Below are 23,872 nucleotides of genomic sequence, written 5' to 3'. Positions count from 1 at the left end.
ACTTGCAATTATACTCGGTAAGTGCTGGGATACGTATAAGACAACGTTAAGATTAAAGAACCATTACGAAAACTATAAATTTACAAAAGAGAGGTCTTTGAAAGGCCAAACCCACGAACATCAGCGCAGCACACACGGTTTGTTTTGATCACGTGGTTTGCTGTACTGCTTTTCCACAGTACTGTATTTGTAATTTAAATATTTACATTACTGTTCAGGTAAGTTTTTGTGCAAGTTAAAGTACTGTACTATTAAATAACATTAAAGCAAGAAATAAAGTCTTATAACCAGTTTACCTGATATGCATCGGAATATTGCCTTTTTTATTTGTTCGTTCAAGATTTGTTGTACTGCTTTTCCAAATACTGTATTTGAAAGTTAAATATTTACTGTTCTGGTATGTACTTGTAAGTTGAAGCACTTAAATAAAGTTAAAGCATTAAATAAAGCCTTGTAACCAGTTAACATGATTAATATGAATACCCATGATCGGTGGGTTCTGAGACAATTTGCCGTCGTCAATTTGCCGCGAGACAATTCCCCGTCAAAACATGGATGATTCCCCGTCAGGGAAATTCGCACCTTTAGTTAATAATTAACTTGTTTCTTCCTCGCTGTAGTCACCTTTGAATATTATTCTAGCGTCACCCATAGCTGTCTTCATTAATGATGGCGAATTATCTTGTTATTGTCGTGACAGCAAACTGACTTGATGGCATGTTGTCCCGAAACCAATCGGCATCAGAATGTTGCCTTGTTTTTATGTATTTGTATGTTGAAGTTTTGCTGTGCAGTACTGTATTTGTAAGTTATGACATTAAATAAACCTTCTAACCACTTAAAGTGCTTCATATTGATTACCAATGGCAGATAACAACAAAACACCACATTTAGGGGGTCTAGGGAGCAAAATAAGTAGTAGTTAAAACTTACGCGGTTTTGCGCTGAATGCGGCACGGTTGGAACGAAACCCACACATTCGGGGCGAGCTTGCTGTACTTTCACACTTCACTACTTCAACAATCATACCCACCTTCCAGACACAATACTGTACATGCCTATGTTGTCATTCATGACTTGTGATGGTACTGGCAAGGGTGTTTTTATGACATGGTGGTGGGTCTTGCAAATCATAAAGTCTGTTTAAACAAAATAAAAATGCCTCAGGCTGGGATCAAACTACAGTCCTTTCAAACAGTAGACCACTTCCCTATGCATTTAACTACTTCTTCCCTTATGTGCTAACTAACCATAGCAGTGGCCTCAATCCATGTGTCAAGTGTGTCACAGGCCACACGGAGGTCAGACTCGTTGAACTCATAGTACTTGGCCCAGCCAAGGGGAGCATAGCGCAGTCGCTCCTGGGTGATGGCATGGAACCAGGCCAGGAGGAAGTACAGCCGTGCTCGTTCACTTGGTGCTCGCATCATCCTTGACGCCGGCACCTGAAGGATAAATGGGAGACATACAGGTTAAATCTGATATTTCTGGTAAATGATCATCCAAATCTCAACTCTGATAAGCTCAACTCATACACTTGCAAAGTTGCTTTAAAAAGTTGCAAAAACACATCACAGTCTGACAAGAGCTTGTTAATCAACATTAATCACATGGGCTGGAATCTCATTTTATTCACAGCTGCATACACACGAGGGAATACTGACTGGGACTATCATTACTCACACCAAAATCATCATGCATCACACATTTTTTCATTTCTTTCACAAGAAACATGTAATCCTGGTCAATAACTTAACTCATTCTATTTTCCACTAAAAAAATAATGAAGTAGCAGACCTAACAATCAACAGAGTGCTCTGTGAAGGGAATTTTAAATTAAAGAAGCACCAGCTTACCGTGTTGAAAGTGCGAAGGAGGTTGGCCCTAACTCCTGGGGGTGGCTCAAAGACGAAGACCCGTCCAGCACGGAGAAGGTTGACAGGAAGACGGGGTGTGATTTCCATGGTAAGGAACAGCCGGAACTGTGGGTGTGGGTGTAGCGAGTGTAGCTTCTTCTCCAGTTGAACTAACCACCCAGGTGCCAAATGTACGTTCTTTAGCATCACCCACCTGATATTCGTGAAGAATGGTTGGCGATTAACATGAAGGTTATATTTTTTGTGTGTCTCCATTTTAAACTCCTTCTCTGCATGGCTTACAAATACTGTATATTATGATAATCTCATCATCATCCTTGTTTTCTTTCTCACTTTTGCCCACCAAACCCTTTTATGTGTATGACTGACAAATCATTATCATCATCATGACCTTTTATTTCCATCTTGACAACCAAATCCTTCCCCTGTATTATCTACCATCATAGTCAAATTAACATGGTATATAGTCTACCATGCTCTGCACAATTAATGACAGGAAATGGAGTGTATATAGTGCTGTATATGATACAAGATATCCTCAGAATATATGACAAATTCATGACTGTCTATCATTATCCCTGTCAGCTGGAGGACAATTTTTTATATAAAACTCTTGCTATCCCTAGGTGATTTCAGTCCAGCTAGATATTACTTTTTGTGGAGGAGCATATAATGCTTTCCTTAAATTTTCTAATCTGAACAAAATAATCTGGAGGTAACATACACAAATTATACTAATGTCACTGTGGCAAAGGGATTAACAGTTCAACAGTTCATCAAGTACTTTATATATATATATATATATATATATAGATATATATATATATATATATATATATATACTGTACACACACACACACACACATACCGATAGCTGATATATAATAAGTATATAGATAGATACAGATAGATATATACCAGTGACCAGCCAAAACATATTGCAATAGCAACTGAAGTCTGTATCTAACTCACCTGCCATTCTTAACAGCAGAGTTGATAGCTTTGTCTGCCTCACTGAAGCCTTCAGCAGACCCAATGGCGATGGAAGTGATGGGCTTGTTCAGTTCTGCAGCGAGGTCATCAATCCTAGAGGAGGCATCAAGACCCTGTACAGCACACATTAACACTGGGGTGTTGGCCTTCACCTCGCCCTCAACAATACCTGCCATGTCAACTTCACGTTCTCCAATGGCAAGGAATCCTTCACCCAGCACCTACAAGGGAGGAAAGATTATCATCATTCAACCATGAACCCATTCATGACTTCATCTCTGGTATAATGCAAAAATAAAAACAAAAATTCATCAAAAGGCATGCAGGCAACTTCTTCTTATACAGCTCAGAAATTTTCGATATAAGCTAACGACCTTCAACTGTCAATCCTATCCAATATCCATTGTATGATGCCACAAAGGGTATCTGTTTGCAAAATGCTACATGCCTTAATAAAGCCTTATAAATGAGGTACCGTAATGACTAAGGCCTTCAGAAAGGAACTGCACAGTATACAGTAAAACATGAAAAACCAAGTGTTTAAGTATTGGTAAAATCAACTGACAAAAATTTACTAAACCTAAATAAACTTTATATATAAAGTATAGACACACATACAGTATATATTGAATATTTATTTTAATAACCCAGCCCATTGTGACAACTTACAGAGTTGACAAAATTGCCGACAGCAGCACAGAGTCTGTCTGGCCTGAAGGCTTGTATTGCCAGCACTTGGTACATGGACAAGCCAACTGTTGACAATGGCTTCTCTGTGTGCCACACTGTTGGTACATTCAGCTCAGGTGAAGCAGACTCAAGCCAGTTCTGGAAGTCTTTACCTCCAACCACCTGTTCCACATTGGCAAAGGCTGCCACTCTGTTAATTAGGGAAATGAAAGAATTAGTACTTAATGTCAGTGATACACTATCCAAGTTGAAGAATACATAACAGATCTCAATTTATCAAAGTATGATTGTGTACTGCATGGGTATTAAAAATGAAAGAATGCAGTACTGTAATACGGAAACTATCGAGACGATTAGTAATCACTATATCCACCATCCAATCCAGTACTGCCTCATCAGAAGTGCAAGAGCCTAGGGCCATGCCACACATGGTTTTATATTTTCAGTAGTCAATGAACAGGCTATGTTCTAACTGATTAGTCAAATTGACAATTCATTTTCTTCACAAATTATCGAATATGAATTAGATTATTTCAATCCCTTCTTTTTATTTCACTCAACTACTTCTAACAAAGTGGCAGAGGAAAAAAAAAAAAAATCAATTTGCCAAAGTTATGGGACTAAATTACAATGTACAGTACTTGCCTGGAAAGGTAGCATTTTAGGCAGTGTGAACATAAATATTGGCATTATTATAATACATGGTAAATGTGTTTTTATGTTGCAACACTGACCCTCCAAATTAATAAGTATTACAGGGTCAACGTAAGGTATGCTGGAAATGGCAAGTTAATGGTAAATAATACACTTTTATGGTCACTATTACTTACTCTGATTTTGTTAATTTCAATGCACTAACATCACAGCACTATCTGCCTGCTTAACCTGTTATGATATATGTAAGTACAGAGTTTAACCATTACTGATTTTGAGGGCATGAGATTCAGTTTACCTGGAAAATGCAAAAATTAGTTAAACAAGTAAGATATTTCCTCTGCATCACAATAATTACTTATTACCATCATCATCATCACCCTAACCCTTTTTCCCAACTAAGGATGGGATGAGGTAGGATCTAAAAAAAAGTAATAAATGGTCAGTAGTGGTATAACCATCAAAGTATATATAATAAAGAGGAGAGCAAACAGCAACGTACCTAATGGTCCTTTCAAGACCGCAATAAGATGGGCTATAACTAATGTATCTAACTACACTATGGGTCAAACACAAAGTTAAGAAAGCAGGAAGGCTCCTGATGTAGTACAGACCATATAACCATGACACATCACTCAAGCCCTAAGAATGCCATTCATACCAAAATAGAATAATGCTCTTCTATGACATACTTATTGCTGAGTCTAAGCATGGAGTCAGTCTGCTCAGGTGTCAGTCCAGGCATTGCAGAGATGGTTGAATTGAGGAGACCCTCCTTGCTCTTCAGGAGGAACTGGAATTCGCTATCATGGGAAGGCTCAGAAGTCACCCCACGTAGCTTGATGCGTGCCAGCAGCACTGCCAGCACCAGGCGGTCTGTGTGAAGCATCCCTCGGGCCACACGCTTGAAGGTCAGCTGCACCACGCAAGACCACAACAGTTAGACAAATTCTCAAACTTGATCAACCAAACATTTTTTTCTTATCTAGGGAAGTAGTGAGGATGTATGTTTTACCAATTTCAATATATGTAATACTGTATATGCTGTATATGACCATAACCATATACAGTAATCACTCCAATATCCGGATCAATAGAGCCATCGGTAGGTTCGGATATTGGTTTTGTCCGGATATTGGGCCCCAGCTTATGGACTTGTACTTACGGACCCTAACACAGAGAAACACCTATACAACTCCCTCCGGACATGCATAGCACCTATTTAACACCCAAATCACACCAATAAGGCACATAAATGACTGAAATAAATGCAATAGACACATAAAATGTGGGTTTAGAAGTATGTTCATACATTAATAAACATTCTGGTACTTATGGACTCTAACCGAACCTAACCTAACCGAACCTAACCGAACTCTGAAAAACCCATTCCTACTGCACATGCATGAGGTAAGTTTAGTATGGAAAGAAGTACAGTATGACACTTTCTGGTAAGTATAGTATGGGAAAAAAATACAATATGAAACATTCTGGTAAATATAGTATGGAAAATAGTACAACATGAAACATTTTGGCTACTTACAGCAAGTCCCTGGCCACCTCGATGAATAACCGCCTCCTCTCGGACTCTGACAGTAAGAACGATTTCCTGAAGCACTTGCACTACACTCTTCCTGAAGTCTTGCACTGAACTTAGTCACTAACACACAGAAGTCCGTTCTTTTCACAGTGTTCACTTTAGTCCAAATAATGTTCCATTAAATTTAAGTGTTGCACATTAACTTTTCCCAAGTTTTTTTAAGTTTCCAAAGCCAAAACAAAGAAAGGTTAGTTACGATAAGTTTCTTTACTACAAAGTCATTTCTCCCAACTAGTAAACCATAACACAACAAACCGTTTTTCACTGCACAACACTCAAAATTCCCGTGTGGTCTAGTGGAGAAGTTCTTGCTGTTTATTCACTGTCAGAGCCCGAGAGTATCACTGGCAGGCGTCCAAGGGGTGCATCGGTGGGTAGTGGTGATGGCGTACCGACTACAGAAGACTCTGAAGACAGCCGCAAACTCACGTCGGCGGTGACTCCACTGTAGCTGATGTGCTGGGCTGTGGCTCGGAGCATGAGGGCCTGTCTTGGGGAGGCAACGGAGTGGAACCAGGGCTTGGCACAGCGGGGTCACGGGCCTGAAAAAACTGTCAATCGTTGACTGACGCAAGGACCGACGATTCTGGCGATTGATGATGCGCTGCCGGAAAGCACGCACTTCCTCCACGAGTCCCAAGGGCCCCATCTCCCTGTCGCAGTCCGGGTGTTCCAGGTAGTCTAGGACGAACTCTAGATGTTCCAGTGCGCTCAGCTTGGGGATGGCTGGAGTAGTGTCCTGCTGGGCGGAGTCTGCATCATCATCGCCTTCGTCGTCGGAATCTTCAAGTTCGGGACTGACACCAGCAACCGAAGACGCGATCTCGATATCAGACAACGTCTGATACCCAGGATCGCCCTCGTCGTCGTCCAACCACTCACGAACATCGTCCACATCAACATCGTCGCCGTGCGTGCGCAGCCGTGCATGGAAGTCATCCACGTCAAACCCTAGGAAATCGTACTCCACATCTGTTCCGAGAAGCAGACGAGACCAACCATTTTCAAGAGTTTTCACAGGGACTTCCTTCCATGCACTAGCCCAGTTGTACAGCGCAGACTTGATGTTGTAGCGAAGGTTTTCCAAAGTCCGCTTGCCTCGAGTGTCACGTCCTTCCCTGCGCTCCGTCCTCGTCCTCGAGAACCACCATCACCTCGACCAGGAACTTCCGACGGGACAGGCGCTTTGTAGCCACCAACCCACCTTGGGCCATTGGTTGAATGAGATCAGTCGTATTAGGTGGCAGAAACATGCACCTAATACGGCCATACTCAGCAACCATGTCCTTGTCGCAAGGGTGGGCAGGTGCTTTGTCGAGGAGAAGGAGATCGTTTACCTGGTCGCGAGGTATTCCCAGTGTCTTCGTCTGGTAATGTATGACCTCCTGGACGATGTGATGGTGAAACCAGTCTTTGAAAATCACAGCTGTGAACCATGCTTTCAAAGAATGGTACCATACGACAGGAAGGACATCCATCACCCCACGAGAGGCACCGAGAGGCTGCTTTGCACGGCCAACAATAACGGAGCTTAAGCCGGTGCATGCCGTTAGCATTGGCACAACACAAAGCAGATATCCGTTCCTTAGAAAGCTTGCGGCCAGGTACACGCTTCTCCGTCTCATCGGCGAGAGTGTTCGTTGGCACCCGAGCGATAGAATAGGCCAGTTTCGTCAGCGTTATAGACTTGACCGAGAGTGAGGCCCTCCCTGTCGATCAAGCCTTTCACCTTGTGCCGAGCTCGTCCACTCCATCCTCGTTAGCGTCCAATGCTTCGCCATGTGCTTTACGGTTAGTAAGGCCATGTCGCAACTTGAACACGAAGAGCCAACCCTCGGATGCCTTGAAGTCTAGGGCGTCGTGAAGCCTTGCAAACTTCTCAGCAGCAGCCTTCAGCTCCGTTCCACGTACCATCACACCAGCTGCATGTTGCTGTCGATACCAAATCAACGTGGAGCGGTCGATCTCTGCATACTTGGGAGTAAACATAACCTTCCTCTCCACGTTGCGTTTGCTTCTCGACGAGAAGTCAGCCGTGTACTGCATGAGCTTGTCTCGGGAACGCTTGATATCAAACAAAGTCGACCGGGCCAGGTTGAACTCGCGGAGAATGCGAGAGGAAGACCAACCCGCATCAACCTTCTCCAATATCTCCCGTTTCTTCTCCAGAGTCAACACCACTCTCTTCCTTTTCTCAGGAGGCGGGGCCATCATCACACACACTAAGAGTAGGGCAGAGAGCAGCAGGAGGCCTTGCAGCAAGTACGGCACCACCACAAGCGAGCACGTGGGCAGCCATTACGAAGAGCGCAGGTCCAGTCGCGGTGAGAGACAGGCGGGAAGTGGGGAGGATGCAGCGGCGCTCTATCGGACGTCGGAGGAATGACGAACCAAAACAATGCTCTCACGCGGCGCGCGCGGCAAGTTCAAATTACGGACGGCAAAAAATCGGTTTTTTTTCCAATTTTTTTGGATTTTCGGACCATTTTGGGAATGTTTGATCCCAGGACGATAAGGTTCGGTTAGTGGGGATGTTCGGTTATTGGGCGTCCGGATATTAGAGTGATTACTGTAATGGATTGTAACATCAGACTGAGCTGTACTGTAATGCCAGCTTTCAATCAAAACTACATTGTTAATGCAAATATATAAATATTCAGAGAATGATTTGCCTACTTTTACATACTCCCCACACTATATAAAATCTGCTGCAATAAATATTTTTTGTTTTGGAGAAGACCAGTGGTAATTACCTGAGAGAAGAATGATTAATGCTGAGTAAAATGTGAAGGGACTGTACAAACCTGGAACAGATCAGTAGTAATGATGGAAAGGCGTGTAGCAGGATCAGTGTGGTCCTTGAGGTTGGGGTTGTTGGATAACACATCAGTGAACACATCCAGGAAGAAGTGAAGAGAGTACTGATACAGGAAGTACACTTGGTGCAGTGCATCCAGGGTGAAGTAGATGTTGGAACAGGCCTGTGATAAGCCACAGTCAGTCAGTTTATGCTTTAATTTTATCTATCTACATCCAAGTATCTTAATCCTGGTGGGGTGACCTTAAATGCAGTCATATTAACATGATAACATTTTTGTTAAATGGACAATCGAAGATCAGCATTTTCCATGACCAAGTTTCAGTTTAACTGATTTTTAATCTGATATCAACTGTCTGAACTTCAAGAGAGGGGAAAGAAAGTCCACCTCATGTCATTAAACAAAGTTATATTTTTATCTTCCCCCTAGTCCTCCTCTAGATCCCATATACTCTCTCTTGGGATAGCAAGTGGGTGTCACACCATAATTACTAGTTCATTTACTGGGATCTGTAGCTATCCATAGTCTTAGAGTGATTAAGACAAGTGAATGCAAATGGCTAAGTATCAATTTAGTAACTTGAAAACTTTCCATATAGTTATTAGGCACTGTTTTCACAGATATCAATATTTCATTTCTCAGCAAATTAAACAATCCTTGTAACACATAAGCATAATTTACAAACAACTACCAATCATTAGGATGCTTGATCAATACATAAACTTATAAATACTGTACCAGTTAGTATCTAAAGTGCAATATTCCCAAAAGGGATGAAGTATGGTGAAAATCTTTTGTAATACAAGTGGAAAAAATGGTATGGTCACCACGACACTATCCAATTAGCAAACCAACATCAGTAAAATCCCCATATTAATGCAACCTTCATTCATTATGTACTCACCATTGAGAGAGGTGAGTACTGCTGGGACACCATCTCTATCTCATTCATGGTCTTGTCAGTCTCCTGCACCTTGAGTGAGATGTCTGCAGCTTCCTGTTTCAAAGTCTCCAGAGTGGTAATAACTGAGTCATCATCCAGGATTTGACCCTTGGCATCATTCAGCACCTGCAGTAGGTTTTTCTCCAGCTGACGCAGACGCAACTGGAACTCTCCTGCAGGCGGAAGTGCATTTAGCCAAAAGTACATTACCTCAAACCTAAATTAAATATAAAATATCTGGACTAATCTAGGTTTTGTCATTCATTCATCATTGTCATCCTGATCTATTTCCCCTACCTACGGATAGGGTGAGGCAGTGATCCACATAATAAAGCAAAGACAATGCAGGATAGGTGAAGAATTATTACTGATGCCAGGTATCTCAGTGAAATGGACCAGGCACTCATTCAACAACCATTCAAACCCTCAGGATCCTGGTTCTACCTCACGTGTCAAACCATCAGCACATTTATTTTTTTCTTTAACTGATGGGCTTCAACTGTACTTGCCAGACAGATTTAATGCATCAATTATATAGTTAAAATAATATCTGTAAAAAATAATGGGGCTACCTTCCCATTCTTGACCAAAGTTAAAAGCATATAAAACTTATGCTTGTATTCAATGTGGCTTTGGAGATTTTCTTGTATGTTACTGCTGCATGCAAACTAAGCTGACATTTACACAAACATGCATATATCATCTAATCCTGTGTTGCCCCATGAGGAGCATAGCAGCCCGGGGCTAGGCAAGTTGATCCTGACATTAAGATGAGTGACCAGCCTCACTCATCCCCAAGTGGCATTACATGAGCAATAAAACCCAACCACCCCTTGGATATAAACCGACACAGGCTCAATCCGGTTGGAGCACCTTAATTATTCACTATACCAGTACGTGCCATAGTTTCGCTATATGGTTACCATCTGGCATTGTTAATGGTTTCCTGGTGTACAGGAAACCATTTGGCTTGTCACTCAGCGTACAGTAGCCCGCAGACAGAAGGAAGAGGAAAGAATGAAGGGAAGAACATGAGAGGAATGAAGGAAAGAGGGAAGAGAGGAAATGGCAGCCACACGAGAGCAGCACTACATCAAGCGAGTGGACAGCGAGTGCTCCCACCTACCACAATGTAAATAACAAACAAGAGAAAGCTTGGATACAGTCCTCGAAATAAATCACAAAGGAAGAGGTGTTATGAGGCCTCTTATGTCTTTCAGTCTCTTACCCTGCAGTTTCAGAAGGTTGGACCTCTTGTCATCTATGTCTGGCCGCTCAGCCTTGAGGACCTGGTTGAGGCACTGTGACTGGAGTGATGACCGGGTCACTGTGAAGTTGACGAAGGTGACACGGGAGCAGATGTCAGGTGGGAACTCCACCGTTGGGTCTCGAGTTGACAGGAAGATGGTGAATGCAGGTGACAAGTCAATGTCCTGTAAAGTCAATGACAAAGGTCCACCATTACATCATCATTATTATTCCCTTTTCTTTCCCTACCTTAGGATGGATTGAAATATGACAAAAAAAAGCAAAGACAATGAAAGCCCACAAAAAAAGATTACAAATTACTACGTAAATGACAAATGTCTCCAATATTACATTACGCTGCGGTTACACCTTATATAAAAAAAGCTCGAGGGACAAAACTTACTTTACGCTTTGTTAAATAGGCATGAAACATGATTCTGTGTTATATATCACAGCATTCTGGAATTAGCTCTTTGGGTTTGTGTTCAGAATATTTTATTTACCTTATGATACTCTTTGTGAACTGGTGGGGTTGCATGTAGCCTTATTAATCGCTGCAGAAAATGGGAGGAAAAATAAATTAAACAGGACATTACCCAGATTCAATAGCCCTCACCTGGTCTCCAAGGGTGATGAGTACTCTGCCTCCAGTGCGACGTAGCTCTCGGTTCAGTACAGGGTTCAATATGGGGTCATAGTTTTCTACATCCTGCACCAACAAAGGATTACCAAATCGCAAGGCTGACTCCAAATTCTTCCTGAATGAATCATCAAGGAAGGAGGTCTTGGTGATCTTCTTGTCCTTGAACTCATTCATGATGAACTCTGTGGCCTGTCCTGAAGGATCAATGATCAAGGGGTACCTGTTGAATCTGTTTAGCATGATGGCATTCTCCGTGCAGAGTTCATCTGCTGGGAGAGCATTGGCCTGCCATCTCAGTCGTTCATCTGGGTTTGAGAGGTACTCGGTACGTGCAATATCTCCACGGAACTGAATGCTGGCTTGTTGCAGATGGTGGCACCAGTTTGTGAACAGATTCTCTCGGAATTGCTGGTCAAAGTACCCACCATATGCCAGGAAGGCAGAGGACAGTAGAACATCACCAATGATTGTGGACATCTGGAACTTGAAGGTATCGGAGGTAGCAGCCCAGCGGTCCTTTTCAATACTTAGGTTCCTAATCAGAGCCATGGAACGATCTACTTTGGCCTGCACATTCTCCAGATCTGTCTTGATTGCCTGAGCCTGGGCAATGAGCACAGCATATTCATCCTTGTAAGCAGCAATGGAACGCTCCAGCCTACTGATGAGAGACTTGACATCCTCGTGCTTCTTCTTATTCTCTTCAGCCATATTCTCCAGGCTACGCAGTTCATTCCTCAGAGGCTCAACTCGCTTCAGCATATCAGCATACTCAATCTGTGCAATGGCCCATTTAACCATGGGGCCACAGGCCAAAGATGCACGATTAACCTTCTCAAAGTTGTAGTCAGGGTTGCTCAGATACTTGCTCTTCATCTTTTCACGGATCTCATCAGGCAAGTCATCTGTGTTAAAGTTGACAACAGTGTTGATAAAGTTGTCCTTCATAATGATAGACTTGATTGCCTTCCAGTCTGAAGTGGCTTCACCTAGCAGCAGACAGATGGACTCCAAGGCCAGCTTGACCATGGGTGGTGGGTTGGCCATTGATCGCACCTCCACCAAGTGCTGCTTCTTGATGCTCTTGACAGCATTCTGTGCATCTTGAACTGCTGGCTCTACTTTGCTCAGGTCCTTCATCACCTCCTCTCGCTTGATGGCAATATGCTCAGTCTGAGCTTCTAGTTGCTCCTGAAGTTCCTGGCTGGCCACTTTCTGTTTTTCTGCTTCCTGCTGATCCTTGATCATCTGCTTCAACTTCAGGTTGGCAGCCTCATTCTTGGCCTGGAGCTCCTGGTTCTTGATGGCCAGTGACTTCTGCATCTGTTCCACCTGCTCTACAGTCTCAGCAATCTTGCCCAGACCCACATTGAGATGAAGCTGCTGTTCTTCAAGCTCTGAGCGCTTCTCATTGTACAGCTTGACAAAGTGGTTGATGAAGTCCAGGTAATGTCGTGGTGTGATAGCCATGACAGTGCTGCCTCTCTTGGCCAGGCGAGTATTGGCACGATGAAGAGTCTGGTGGACATACACAAAAGCATTGATGATGGCATGACGATGGTTTGGTGGTGCTGGGAGACACTCATAAGCCACTGGGAAGTAGTCTGGTGCCGTCCAGTTCATCTTGTCCAAATCAATGCGATTGGTGAACTCCATGCCTACCTGGAACAGAGCACCATTGGACCAGTCACCGAACCAGTTCAGGACACATCTGTTGAACAACGCCGGTGAAGTGGCTGCACGGTCCTTGAGTCCATCAGCAGAGGGGTTCATTGTGAAGACAACATGTAGGTTACGCATGACCTGGCCAGTGAACCACTTGTACAACTCCTCGCTGGAATCCAACATGAGACCTTCACGCTGGCTACCCTCTTTGCACTGGGTCATGAGGGTGGTGTACTCGTCACCCTCAAACAGTCCAGGCACCTCTCCGTTAGCCAGCAGTGTGTTCATGCGCTCCAGGAAGGATGAGTCCAGGACATTAGACTCATCCAAGATGAAGCAGATCTTCTCATCCTTGCATCCAGATCGACGCAGAACTGCTCGAAGGTCCTCATCAAAGTCTTCAGGGGTATACTTGTTATGGACCTTGATCTGGAAGATGGAGAGACCATTCATCCAAGCCACAAAGCGTGACAGTGTTGTTTTGCCGGCACCAGAGGCTCCAATGAGCAAGAGGTGACCCTGTGGCTGGCGGAAGATTCGGTCAATCCTCAGCACATGATCGAGCACCTCATTGAACAGTACCAGTGGCACATCCAGTTCCTCCTCATAGAACACCTGCAGGGAAAACATTACTGCTATTAAAAACTGTAACGTGAATTTTACTACATAAAATACCACCTGGATTAACTCTTGAGATTCTATTTTGGCACTGCCTTGGAGTACTGCTTTACTTAAACGTGTTGCGCAATATGAAAACAATAATGTTCTCTTGCTCTATCTCTAACTGGGCTGTAGATCAAATTAAAATGTAAACACTTTAATGATGAAATTACCTATATAACAAACCAAGATAATATTTACCCCATCCAACCAGTGCTGACATTTGCAAATTAGTTTATGCCTACTTTAATTCCTAAAATAAAAGTTTTTAGGTTTTAGTTATTACAAATGCTAAACTAACAACCACATTACAAGATACATCTATTCATAACTGCAATCTGCAGTGGTGAATAACAGAAGGGTAGAACAAATGGTAAGCACTATATGACTCTTCAATACCATCTATCTTTAAAAGAATAACATTTACTTATTAAACACCAACAGTGGAAGTCCCAGTGCTATACATACCTTCAGTCTGGCCTTGACATAGTCCCTGAGCTCCTCCTGGTTGACAGGGAGGTAGTCCTTGGAAAGCCAGTTGGAGTAAAGGATGGGTCGCTGCAGGGCGCGGTCACGATCAATGTTCGGGAAGTGCTGTAGGTCAGAGGTCATTTGTATGTAAACTTGCATAATGAACAGTATATGCATGTGCAGTGATCTGCAACTTACTAGGGAGATATATCCTTCTTACAAAGAAATACGATGCCAGATATACGAAAAACAAGATATCTAGAAACAAGAGAAACTTATCCTTAATTGGCAAGATATAACCTCGGATATTAAAACTTTACAGGTGCCGGTGAGTCACATCACCTTAAATGTTCTAAACTATGGTCCCCAAACCCTGCAAGGGAAAAGTAGTAGTTGTCATCATAGACAGAAAACACGACTGTAGCCAATGGTATACCTTTTAGAGGGAGGGAACTGATAATGATGATCTAAACTTCCTCCTTTTGATCAAGTTGACTGAATTTTACCCTTGCAACCACAGGATACATTTATCTAGCTTAAGAACGATTATAACGAAGGAATATCTAACTTTTCTAGTCCCACATCTCTCAAGCTGAATAAAATAGTCAAGGAGATGCATGAAATAATATAAACTACAGCCATAGACTCAATGGGTTAATGTTAATAATTAATGGCTAATGTACCAACAGCAATAATTATACCTTGAGGGCAATGGCATCCACATTGTCATTGGTCCACTTCCGTTCCTCATCAGTCACCAGGCGGTCATGGAAGAGTCGCAGTGCCTCATGAGCCCACAGTCTTACCAGACCCTCCACATCAAGACTTTCCAGGGGTCTGTAGAAAGTTTACAAATGAGACTTGAGGATAATATATATGGCAGGAAGCATTACAAGAGCTAATGATATTCAATGTCCCAGATGAGACACCCAGAAGGAGGTGAAGGCTGATAGTGTGAAAGTAATATGCTACACCCATATAAAAGATACATTAAAGGAACCTGGAGACTCCTCCATCGCGGTCACTCTATATATATAGGGAAGTTCAGAAAGACACTATTTTAACAAAACAGACAAATTACTTAGGTAAGCATGCACTATGCCTCTCTAATAATGACGGTTTAAAGTCATAGGATTAAAGACAGCACCGGATATATTAAAAAACAACTAAAAGAGTACAATAAAACTTTTCACATTCACATACATTTGTATTATCATTAATATTATTATTAAAATGTCAGGATTCATCAGTTGACAGAGTAACTCCAACTTCATGTTCCATTCCAACCCCGACCCCAACAAGTGACAGCAATGGCAGATGGCTCATGCTATCTACCTGTCTATTGCCAAGAAAACTTATCCACGATTCACCCGAAGTGGTTCCTGACAAACACCCCAAGTGTGATCCTCCAACAGGTATCAAAATTCAATAATTTCTCTCACCACATAAAGCTGTTCTTCACGTAATTTTGGGTTTGTACTATTCTTTCACCACATACAGCAATTCGTGTAATTTCTGGCTTGCTCGCTCTTCACTTTCCCATGAAATTTGCTTCTATACAGCTCGCTCTTCACTTTCCCATGAAATTTGCTTCTATACAATACTGTACACTCTCTTAATCTTTCATAATGTATGCACTCAATGCATCCAACCACTTCAATAAAATCATCTTAACTAGTATGTTTACAAAGGTTTCCATATTATCCTTATTATATTGCTACCAGTACTGTACCTCATTTTACTTGACTTTTTAATTTTTTTATTCTCCTCCCTCAATTCACATGGTTATAACCCCAGTGAACTGCCCCAGTCTCATAAACTTACACAGTAATGGTATTATTAAACACAGCATCAACATACCTGATCCATCAATCCATCATCCAATTCTACAGTACATTTCCCCATGAGAAGCATAGGAACCCAGGACTAGGCAAATCAGTCCTGACATTTAAGACGAGTGACCAGCCTCACTCATCCCTGAGTGGCATTACGTGAGCAATAAACCCCAACCACCCCCTGGATATAAACCTTTACTGGCTCAATCCGATTGGAGCCCACAATTCCCCACTAAACCATCAGGTGCCACAATTTGGTTATATGGTTACCACCCAACTTAGTAAATGGTTTCCTGGTGTACAGGAAACCATTCGGCTTGCCACTCAGTGTGGAGTCACCCACAGGCAGAAGGAACATACCTGATAGCCTCACAAATGCCTCGAACCCAGCGTGTCATTTCTCGAGGTGAATATACATAATGAGGCTGCATATCCTGAGTGAAACGTTCCTGAGACTGCAAGTAGAACTCCACCATTGAGTTTGTCAGTGGGTCTGCATATGACCTGTAGGGTAAATTGTTGTATTATTAATGGAGTACAGATATAACTTAGTTGCAATCAATCACTGAATGAACAGGCAAATATTAGATTCAGCAAATTACCAATTCTCTACCATGTACAATGTACCAGCATACTGTACATTTTGTGCATTCCTTACTGGTGTTCTAGATAATGTAATGTGTATCCTATGGACAGCAGATTTTCAGCCACTTCAGTCAGATACTCTCAGACATTTTGTTGACGTTACACTGAAAACCTATGTCATGAAAACTAAATACTGTACTGTTCATGAAGTAGCATGAATGGTAGGATTACAGTGAGAGAAGAATGAACTGCCTCTGTGTTGTAGCTTCTGTTGGTACTGAGGCAGAGAAGGGAGATGGATCTGGGTGAAGAATTTGGATGGCTCTGGTACCTCTGTGTTAGCATGTATTTGCAGTGTTATGAGGTAGATGTTTTTATGGTATTTTGTACAGTACAGAATTTCAGCTTATACTTCTCAGTTGTCCATTTATGGTGAAAGTAGTGCAATACCAGTATTCAGTAACAAGGACAGGCTGGATACTGAGTCAAAGCAATGAACTGTGTACCTCTCAATGTCATGTGATCCTTCACGGAAAGGATTCCCCCCCCCCCTCCTTTTAAGCTGATTTATATTTGTGTTCTACGCACACTTGAAGAAAGTTCTTCAACCCACTGAATGTGAGACTAGTGCTGGTGAAACATCAGCCACACACTAGGTACGGACATGAGGGAGGGGTGGGGATATGAGGTAGGATCCATTAGTTCACCTAACCCTCCCCCACTCATAACTTGCCTCTCACACAGCTACCAAACAGGCAGGTGTTTGGTTACTGCTTCACAGGTACCTGTCACATTCAGAAGTTCAAACTGGTGGCTGAGTGTACAGTGTGAAACTTTCCTCAAACTGCACCTCGTAATTATTCTACGGCTCTGTCTTATACTCTTTTTTTAGGGTATTCTATGTATGTGGCTGATGCATTTTTGCACTACTATCCCACAGCGAGTAATTCTGGACTAAAATACAAAACATGTACTAGGTAAAAACAAAAACAGTTAATAAATGCAACCACGTCAGTCCTACTAACCTTAGTGGTGGTATGATTCTGAGCATGGCTCTGTTGAATGTGCCATAGATCTGCTTGAGTGAGGTCTCCCCTGGGTAGTCCACATACACCACTGGCACATGACGCAAGAATCGGTGTGAGAGAGGCTTTCGGCCAGGGTCAGTTGGAGGATTACATGCTCCCACAAATTGGATTCTCTCCAGCTTCACCCATGCTTGGTCTGAAAATATGAAAAATAATTTGATATAAAAACACAATGCTGATAAAGGAGAGAAGCTTCCTCTGGGAAAATAAAATCATATTACCGATAATTTTCCAATGCATAATTTAACATTTTATATATTATTTACGAGATACTGGCCAATAAATCGTAGAAAACTACTGGCATATTTCAGGAACCACAAAGCAACAACTGCAACAGTTTGGTAATGGTAACTTAAAATATTGATGTCACTTAATATAAAAGAGGATGAAGGGTCTAACCTGAGACTCTGTAGAAGCCACCATGCTCCACCATCTGCCTAAGGAAACTGATGACGCGCTGAGTGCCGTACTTGTCCATGTCAGGAAGGTTGATCTCATCACAGAACACAACCAACCACTTGCCCAGCTGCACTGGAGACAGAATGATGCCATTAGGGGTCTTGCGGTACTCACAGTAGTGATCAAAGGTTTTCAACAGTAGTTCTGGAGAGGTTGCACTAGAGAAGTTAAGCCCCACAACTTCAAGGTCTGGTAGAGCCCTCAATGCAGAGAAGAGTGTCATGGTCTTGCCAGAGCCTGGAGGTCCACACAGCACTAAGGGCTTGTGTTCTGCCAGCCAGGTATACAGCAGGGCTTCATGTCGCACTGTGTCAACTGTTGGAACCACCACATCGGGTGCTGCCACCTTATGGGTCTCAACTTCCATGCTTGGCACCTTGGTTGACCACAGCATCCATTCACCATTGATTGCCACCTAAGGAGAGACATTCAGTTAAGATTAAGTACTAAGTACAATCAGAATTCCTAACCTGAAACTTATATACAATGGTAAGATCCAGGTCTAATTGTAGTATTCTTCATTTAATTAACAGGTTTACAAGAAAATAAGATAAAGTTATACATTTAGTTTATATTGCATCAAATGGCAAACATCTATACTGCAAGTAACTAAGAGGAAAAATAAATACATTTCTTAATGTTACAGAGAATCATTATAGTTACTGTTCCTCTGCCGTGATAATAAACATTCTGAGTGTGAAAACTACCATCAACTATGTAAATTAAAAAGGAAAAGAACTGACTGATATGATACAGTTTTTGAAAATCAGTGATGAAGACTGGAACCAAGCTACATACCTCATAGTCAATGATGGGATTGGAGGTGCCTGGAGGTAGAGGGATGGTGGTGGAGTTGCGGATGAAGTCACCCATATCACTGCGAGCCTTCAACTTGCCATCACCAGCAAAGCTCCACAACAGTGAGTGGATCAGTGCCTTAGGGATGTATCTGATAATGCATAACATTAATATAACAGTTACTTTCAAAGTACTATGCCATGATGTTAACTAAACAAATACACACTCAATATACTTACTGATCTAGCTACTGCCTAGTGCCCTAGTACAATATGCCAGCTTTTCATATTGGGAAACAAGAGGGGGGGGGGGAGAAAGCTTTATTATGACTCAACTGCAATCTTTCACCTCAAACTCCCTTGTCTGTGCACTCTTCTAAAACTCTCTGAAGTAGGCCTCTTCACTTGTGGCCTACCTAGTCTCCTTCCAGGAAAATTTCAAACATGATCTACTGCCAAGGTTACGCTGAAATAACCTACAACACCAAAATATACACACCTCTCCAGCTGGTCTGACTGCATAGGGAAGTCTGGGTGGGTGTTGTTGTACTGAACAATGTTGCGCACAGCCTGGTTGAGGAGAGCAAAGAGTGACGACAGGGCTCGCATGCGTGTGAAGTCCATGATGTGCTCTAGGTTGCTGGCAGCATACTCCAGGCATTTCACCACCAGTCCATCAGGAGTCAGGTGTGGTGCAAGGATGGCTGCAACATCTCGCTGCACCTGAAGGGGGATGGAAGTACAATCACATTTGGTAAACAAGCCTATGTGGTTAAAAATTTGTTATAACTGTCATGTCAAGTCTTTAATCAATATCACATGACATTCCAAGCATGATAAGTCTTTTTAGCTTAAAACCGCTTGTATGCTGTAGACAATGTTGACCACTGTATCTATTGCTAAATGCCTAATTCTGGGTAATCACAAGCACAACATTTATATCCAAACAAAAATGTAACCACCACCCTCTTTCTACTCCATCTTTCCAAGTTATTCAGTCTTCTCATGCATATCTTCCAACAGCTTGCTTCTTTGCCTCATTTGTCTGTCAATCTTTCTCCTGACTCTAAAAAAGCCTCATTCTTCTAGCTCAAAATACCACAACTCCACCAATCAGAATCACTTCCTAGAACAGTGAAATACTACCAGACCCACCTGTAATGTTGGTGTTATCTCATCATCCTTCTTCTTCTCAGTGCTCTTCAGGAAAGCCACATCTTCCTCTGTCTCTTCCACAGGTATGTTACACAGGCGGGACAGGTAGTTCTCAAAGATCATCTCCACTGACAGTACATCCTCAGAGAACCAGACCATGCCGCATCGTGATACTGTGGCCAGGGTTGCGTACTTCAAGTCTTGCACCTGTGGGGGTAAATTTTGTTTTTTTTTTCCCCCAGATATTCTGTATAAATACACTCTGCTTTACTCACAGCACGTATTAACATTCTAACATCTACAAATACTTCTACTCTGAATCTCTTCTCAGCCACAAAGCTCCACCTCCTTTCCCCTCTATTGTACCTCATTTGAAAGTATAACAACACAGGTCACTGGGAAAGTCATGAGTAGCTAACTGCAATATCCAGCATACAGAAAACAGACACAGGGAAGAGGAAATTCCAACAAACAGTAAAATTACAGGAACTGGAACTGGTTATCTGTCTCTGATTTCTGCATCTCTCAGATACCAGAAAATGTTTCCTCAAATATTATGAGTGCAGTACTGTTTATGAAAACCACTGACCTCAAACATGATGCGGACATTGGGCGGGATAGACAGACGCTCTCCATTAGGCAGTGTCAGGAGCTTGTTGTCATCCAGCACAGAGTTGAGGTTCTCCACCCACTCGGGATCCACATCTCCATCAAAGATGATCCACTGACGCTTGTTGATCTCACCGCGCACGTTGTCAATGATCTTCCTGTTGTTCCAGGAAGAGAGGGAGAAAATAAGGGATGTGCTGTATGTATACTATTCATGTTCCTTATTCATTCAATCTAACTCAAGTGCTTAACCAAAAATTATATTCTTGGACTTTGATTGCTCAGTCAATTCCATTAGCAAAATCTGCCTGAAGACATAGTTCTCCCTTATACTTGGTTGCCAATGGATAATATTATTCAACTTCAGAATGATCTCCAGTAATGAATGGGTTAACTGAGACTATAACTATCCCAGCCAGTTACAAAGTCTACCTAAAGCTGAATAAAATCATCTGGATAAAGCAAAACTAAAACTAGAGGGGCACTCAGTGAAGGACATCTTTCTGACAAGGGTAACAATTTCCAAACCACTCTTCATAATGGGTTAGGTTTTCTCAGCAATGATTAGGGTTTCACAAAAAAATGTTTTTTGGATCCACAATCCGTGATACAATACAGATCGGTCCCAAAAGTTAATCAACTGTTCCCTGGGACATGGGCTATCTTACCCACCAAATTTGGTCCAAATCTCTCTCTCAGTTTTTGAGTAATCCAGGTAAGACAAACAAACTAACAAACAAACAGGGATGAAAACATGCTCTCCATCTTGGAGAGAATAAGAGTTCCTCAGGGTGAAAGCATCAGATCAAAAGCAACGATTTGCAGTAAGTAAAGTCTTAATCATGTCCCCCATCTGACATCTTTTTGTGCTGTTAAGACCTCAGTAGAACAAAGAAAAATGATTAATACAGTTTCACTGTAACATATGAAACTGGTTTGCTAGTTTCCTCCAACTTACAGTTGCTAGTGTAAGTACGAACTGACACTGTATTTTCAAACATTTATCAAGAAATCAGCCTACATGTGCAAGCCTTACCTGAGAATGTGTGTGAAGAGCCCATCAGTCCATTCACGCGTGTTGGGATCCAGCACACCATAGAGTGCTTCCTTGCTCATGGCCTTGGGGTCGATGACATGTGCCACACCCTCAATACCCTCGTACCGCTCCAACGCCCGCAGCAGCACCCGCCAGGCGCTGGACTTGCCTGAGCCACTTGGACCCACCATCATCAAGCCATGGTTTAAGTTGCTGATCTGGTACAGCTGTAGCACCTGTTATATTAAATTAAAAGTCAGCTTCTCTCCTCTATACCATCATCCCTACTGTATTACAGTATATGTACTGCTAGTACAGTATAATATTTTGGCTCAACTTCTCTCTCCTATTAATACAATTCCTACATTATTCTTGCTTGCATTTCTCTTATTTATAATTATATTACAAATCAAAAGACAATCTTGTGTTTTCCATTACCATTACAGAACTTGTACTGCTAGTCTTTTTACTATCTATCACTGACCACATTACCCATATCACAAAACAGCATTTACTTAACATGATTAGCTATTACTATTATCAGTATCATCCTCTATGACATTCCAGAAGAGCTCAAGACTCTAATTACAGTACTCTCTTTCTTCTCTCATCCTTTCCCTACTTCTATAGGTTACTCCTTAAGAAAATCAGAATATTCACAAACCTTAAAAATTTTGCAAGCAGAGCATACAAATATCAAGCGATACAATGTGTTGCAAAAAAAAATTATTATAAAAACTACCTCTGCTGTAATATCAGAAGGTAAAATGTGGCTACAGACTAAAGACTTTTACCAGTTGGTCAAAATCAGCAAAATCCTTCATCTAAACAAAGCTTTGGTAATGTCATCTAAACAATGCCACAAATCACAATATTCTCTAGTATTGTCCCAGCTACCCATTCCAATACAAATAAATAAAGTTCCACGAAATCCTAAATATAAAAATACTTTGCACAAGGGAAGCTCAAGAGGCAAAAAGACCCTCTGAACTATGTAAATTAACTCAGAGCATAAAATACTGGTGACAACAAGTTACTGGTAAACAATCCAGACTGCATTTAACTCTTTGCACTGGAGCACTGAAATCTGCATGACATACTGGTTTTTCTGCCTAAATTTTTGTCTGACAAGCATTATAATGAAACATTCACTCCATCTCCTCAGTGCCTCTTCAGAAGGTTAGCACAGTAATTTAATTATCAATGGTTTTGTACATACATAGACAACAGGAGGCTGCATGCTGAAGAAACAGATTTTTTATACTCAACTAAGTGGTGTGCAGCCTTGAATATATACTGTATACCATTATTTACAACAATCCAGTTTTACTAATTGGGTGAGGCTAAAGAGCTTTATTGTTATGCTCTGATTACTGCTAATTAGGTACTGTTCACATCTGTACTTAAACTACCGTTTAGGAATTGTCTACTACCGATATGTTTTGCTATATAATGCAATCTGTGTGCTTTACATTGCACCCACTCCCTTTTATTTGTGATTGAGTTATGAATCTATAACTTCCCATTCTGACAATACAAAGCTGGGCCTTACTACCAGTGTTTGAGTTAACACTGTGCATTTCACAAGTTTTTTTCCCTCCAGCTACCCTAATATCTCAGTACTACACCTTAAAAATCATGAAGATCATAAAAAATTAAAAGAAATAAAGAAGCAGTTCCTACTACCTAGATCTGTACCTTCCACAATCTAGAATAAAGGTAGAGGAAGTAATTATTTCAAACAATATACTTTATCTTCCTTACACACAAAAGCTATCAAGTTATTCTACAACAACCAGTGATAAGAGGATCCCATATTCCTATATCTTTTTTTTCCCAGAAAAGGGAGGCAATACAATTTCAGATGTTTTAAACATTCAGTAAATATGCAATATAAACTTAGTAAACATACAATAAATAACTTAAAAACTGTGCAAGAGTGTGCTAAAAGCTAAAATATACTAGTTTAAAAGATAGATTTGTGATTATTCAAGAAAACTTCTGCAGCAGTAGTGAGGGTGGAGCTAAGAACTTTGCAGCCACAA

At 41.7% G+C, this 23,872-nt stretch overlaps 1 protein-coding gene across 4 annotated transcripts in view; it reads right to left on the bottom strand.

Moving 5' to 3' along the window:
• The window catches only part of Dhc64C (dynein heavy chain, cytoplasmic), an 88,307-nt gene that overhangs the window by 7,383 nt on the left and 57,052 nt on the right, over positions 1–23,872 (bottom strand). For all 4 annotated transcript variants that reach the window (XM_080281692.1, XM_080281693.1, XM_080281694.1 and 1 more), the window contains 19 exons: positions 21,828–22,063; positions 20,772–20,949; positions 20,183–20,389; positions 19,527–19,750; positions 19,029–19,179; positions 18,171–18,645; positions 17,709–17,907; positions 16,459–16,602; positions 14,965–15,100; positions 14,261–14,386; positions 11,441–13,747; positions 10,805–11,009; positions 9,538–9,749; positions 8,619–8,795; positions 4,907–5,130; positions 3,540–3,750; positions 2,850–3,091; positions 1,857–2,070; positions 1,251–1,445 (listed from right to left, as the gene is read on the bottom strand). In XM_080281692.1, coding sequence (XP_080137818.1) covers positions 1,251–1,445; positions 1,857–2,070; positions 2,850–3,091; positions 3,540–3,750; positions 4,907–5,130; positions 8,619–8,795; positions 9,538–9,749; positions 10,805–11,009; positions 11,441–13,747; positions 14,261–14,386; positions 14,965–15,100; positions 16,459–16,602; positions 17,709–17,907; positions 18,171–18,645; positions 19,029–19,179; positions 19,527–19,750; positions 20,183–20,389; positions 20,772–20,949; positions 21,828–22,063 — 6,063 coding nt within the window. The remainder of the gene's footprint in view (positions 1–1,250; positions 1,446–1,856; positions 2,071–2,849; positions 3,092–3,539; positions 3,751–4,906; positions 5,131–8,618; positions 8,796–9,537; positions 9,750–10,804; positions 11,010–11,440; positions 13,748–14,260; positions 14,387–14,964; positions 15,101–16,458; positions 16,603–17,708; positions 17,908–18,170; positions 18,646–19,028; positions 19,180–19,526; positions 19,751–20,182; positions 20,390–20,771; positions 20,950–21,827; positions 22,064–23,872) is intronic.

Source organism: Coenobita brevimanus, chromosome 90 (genome assembly GCF_032717465.1).
Source record: "Coenobita brevimanus isolate Jiangsu-jjx chromosome 90, ASM3271746v2, whole genome shotgun sequence".
In the NCBI taxonomy this organism is placed as follows: domain Eukaryota; kingdom Metazoa; phylum Arthropoda; class Malacostraca; order Decapoda; family Coenobitidae; genus Coenobita; species Coenobita brevimanus.
Note: the sequence above shows the minus strand (reverse complement) of the source record. Positions and strands in the feature narration are given on the sequence as shown.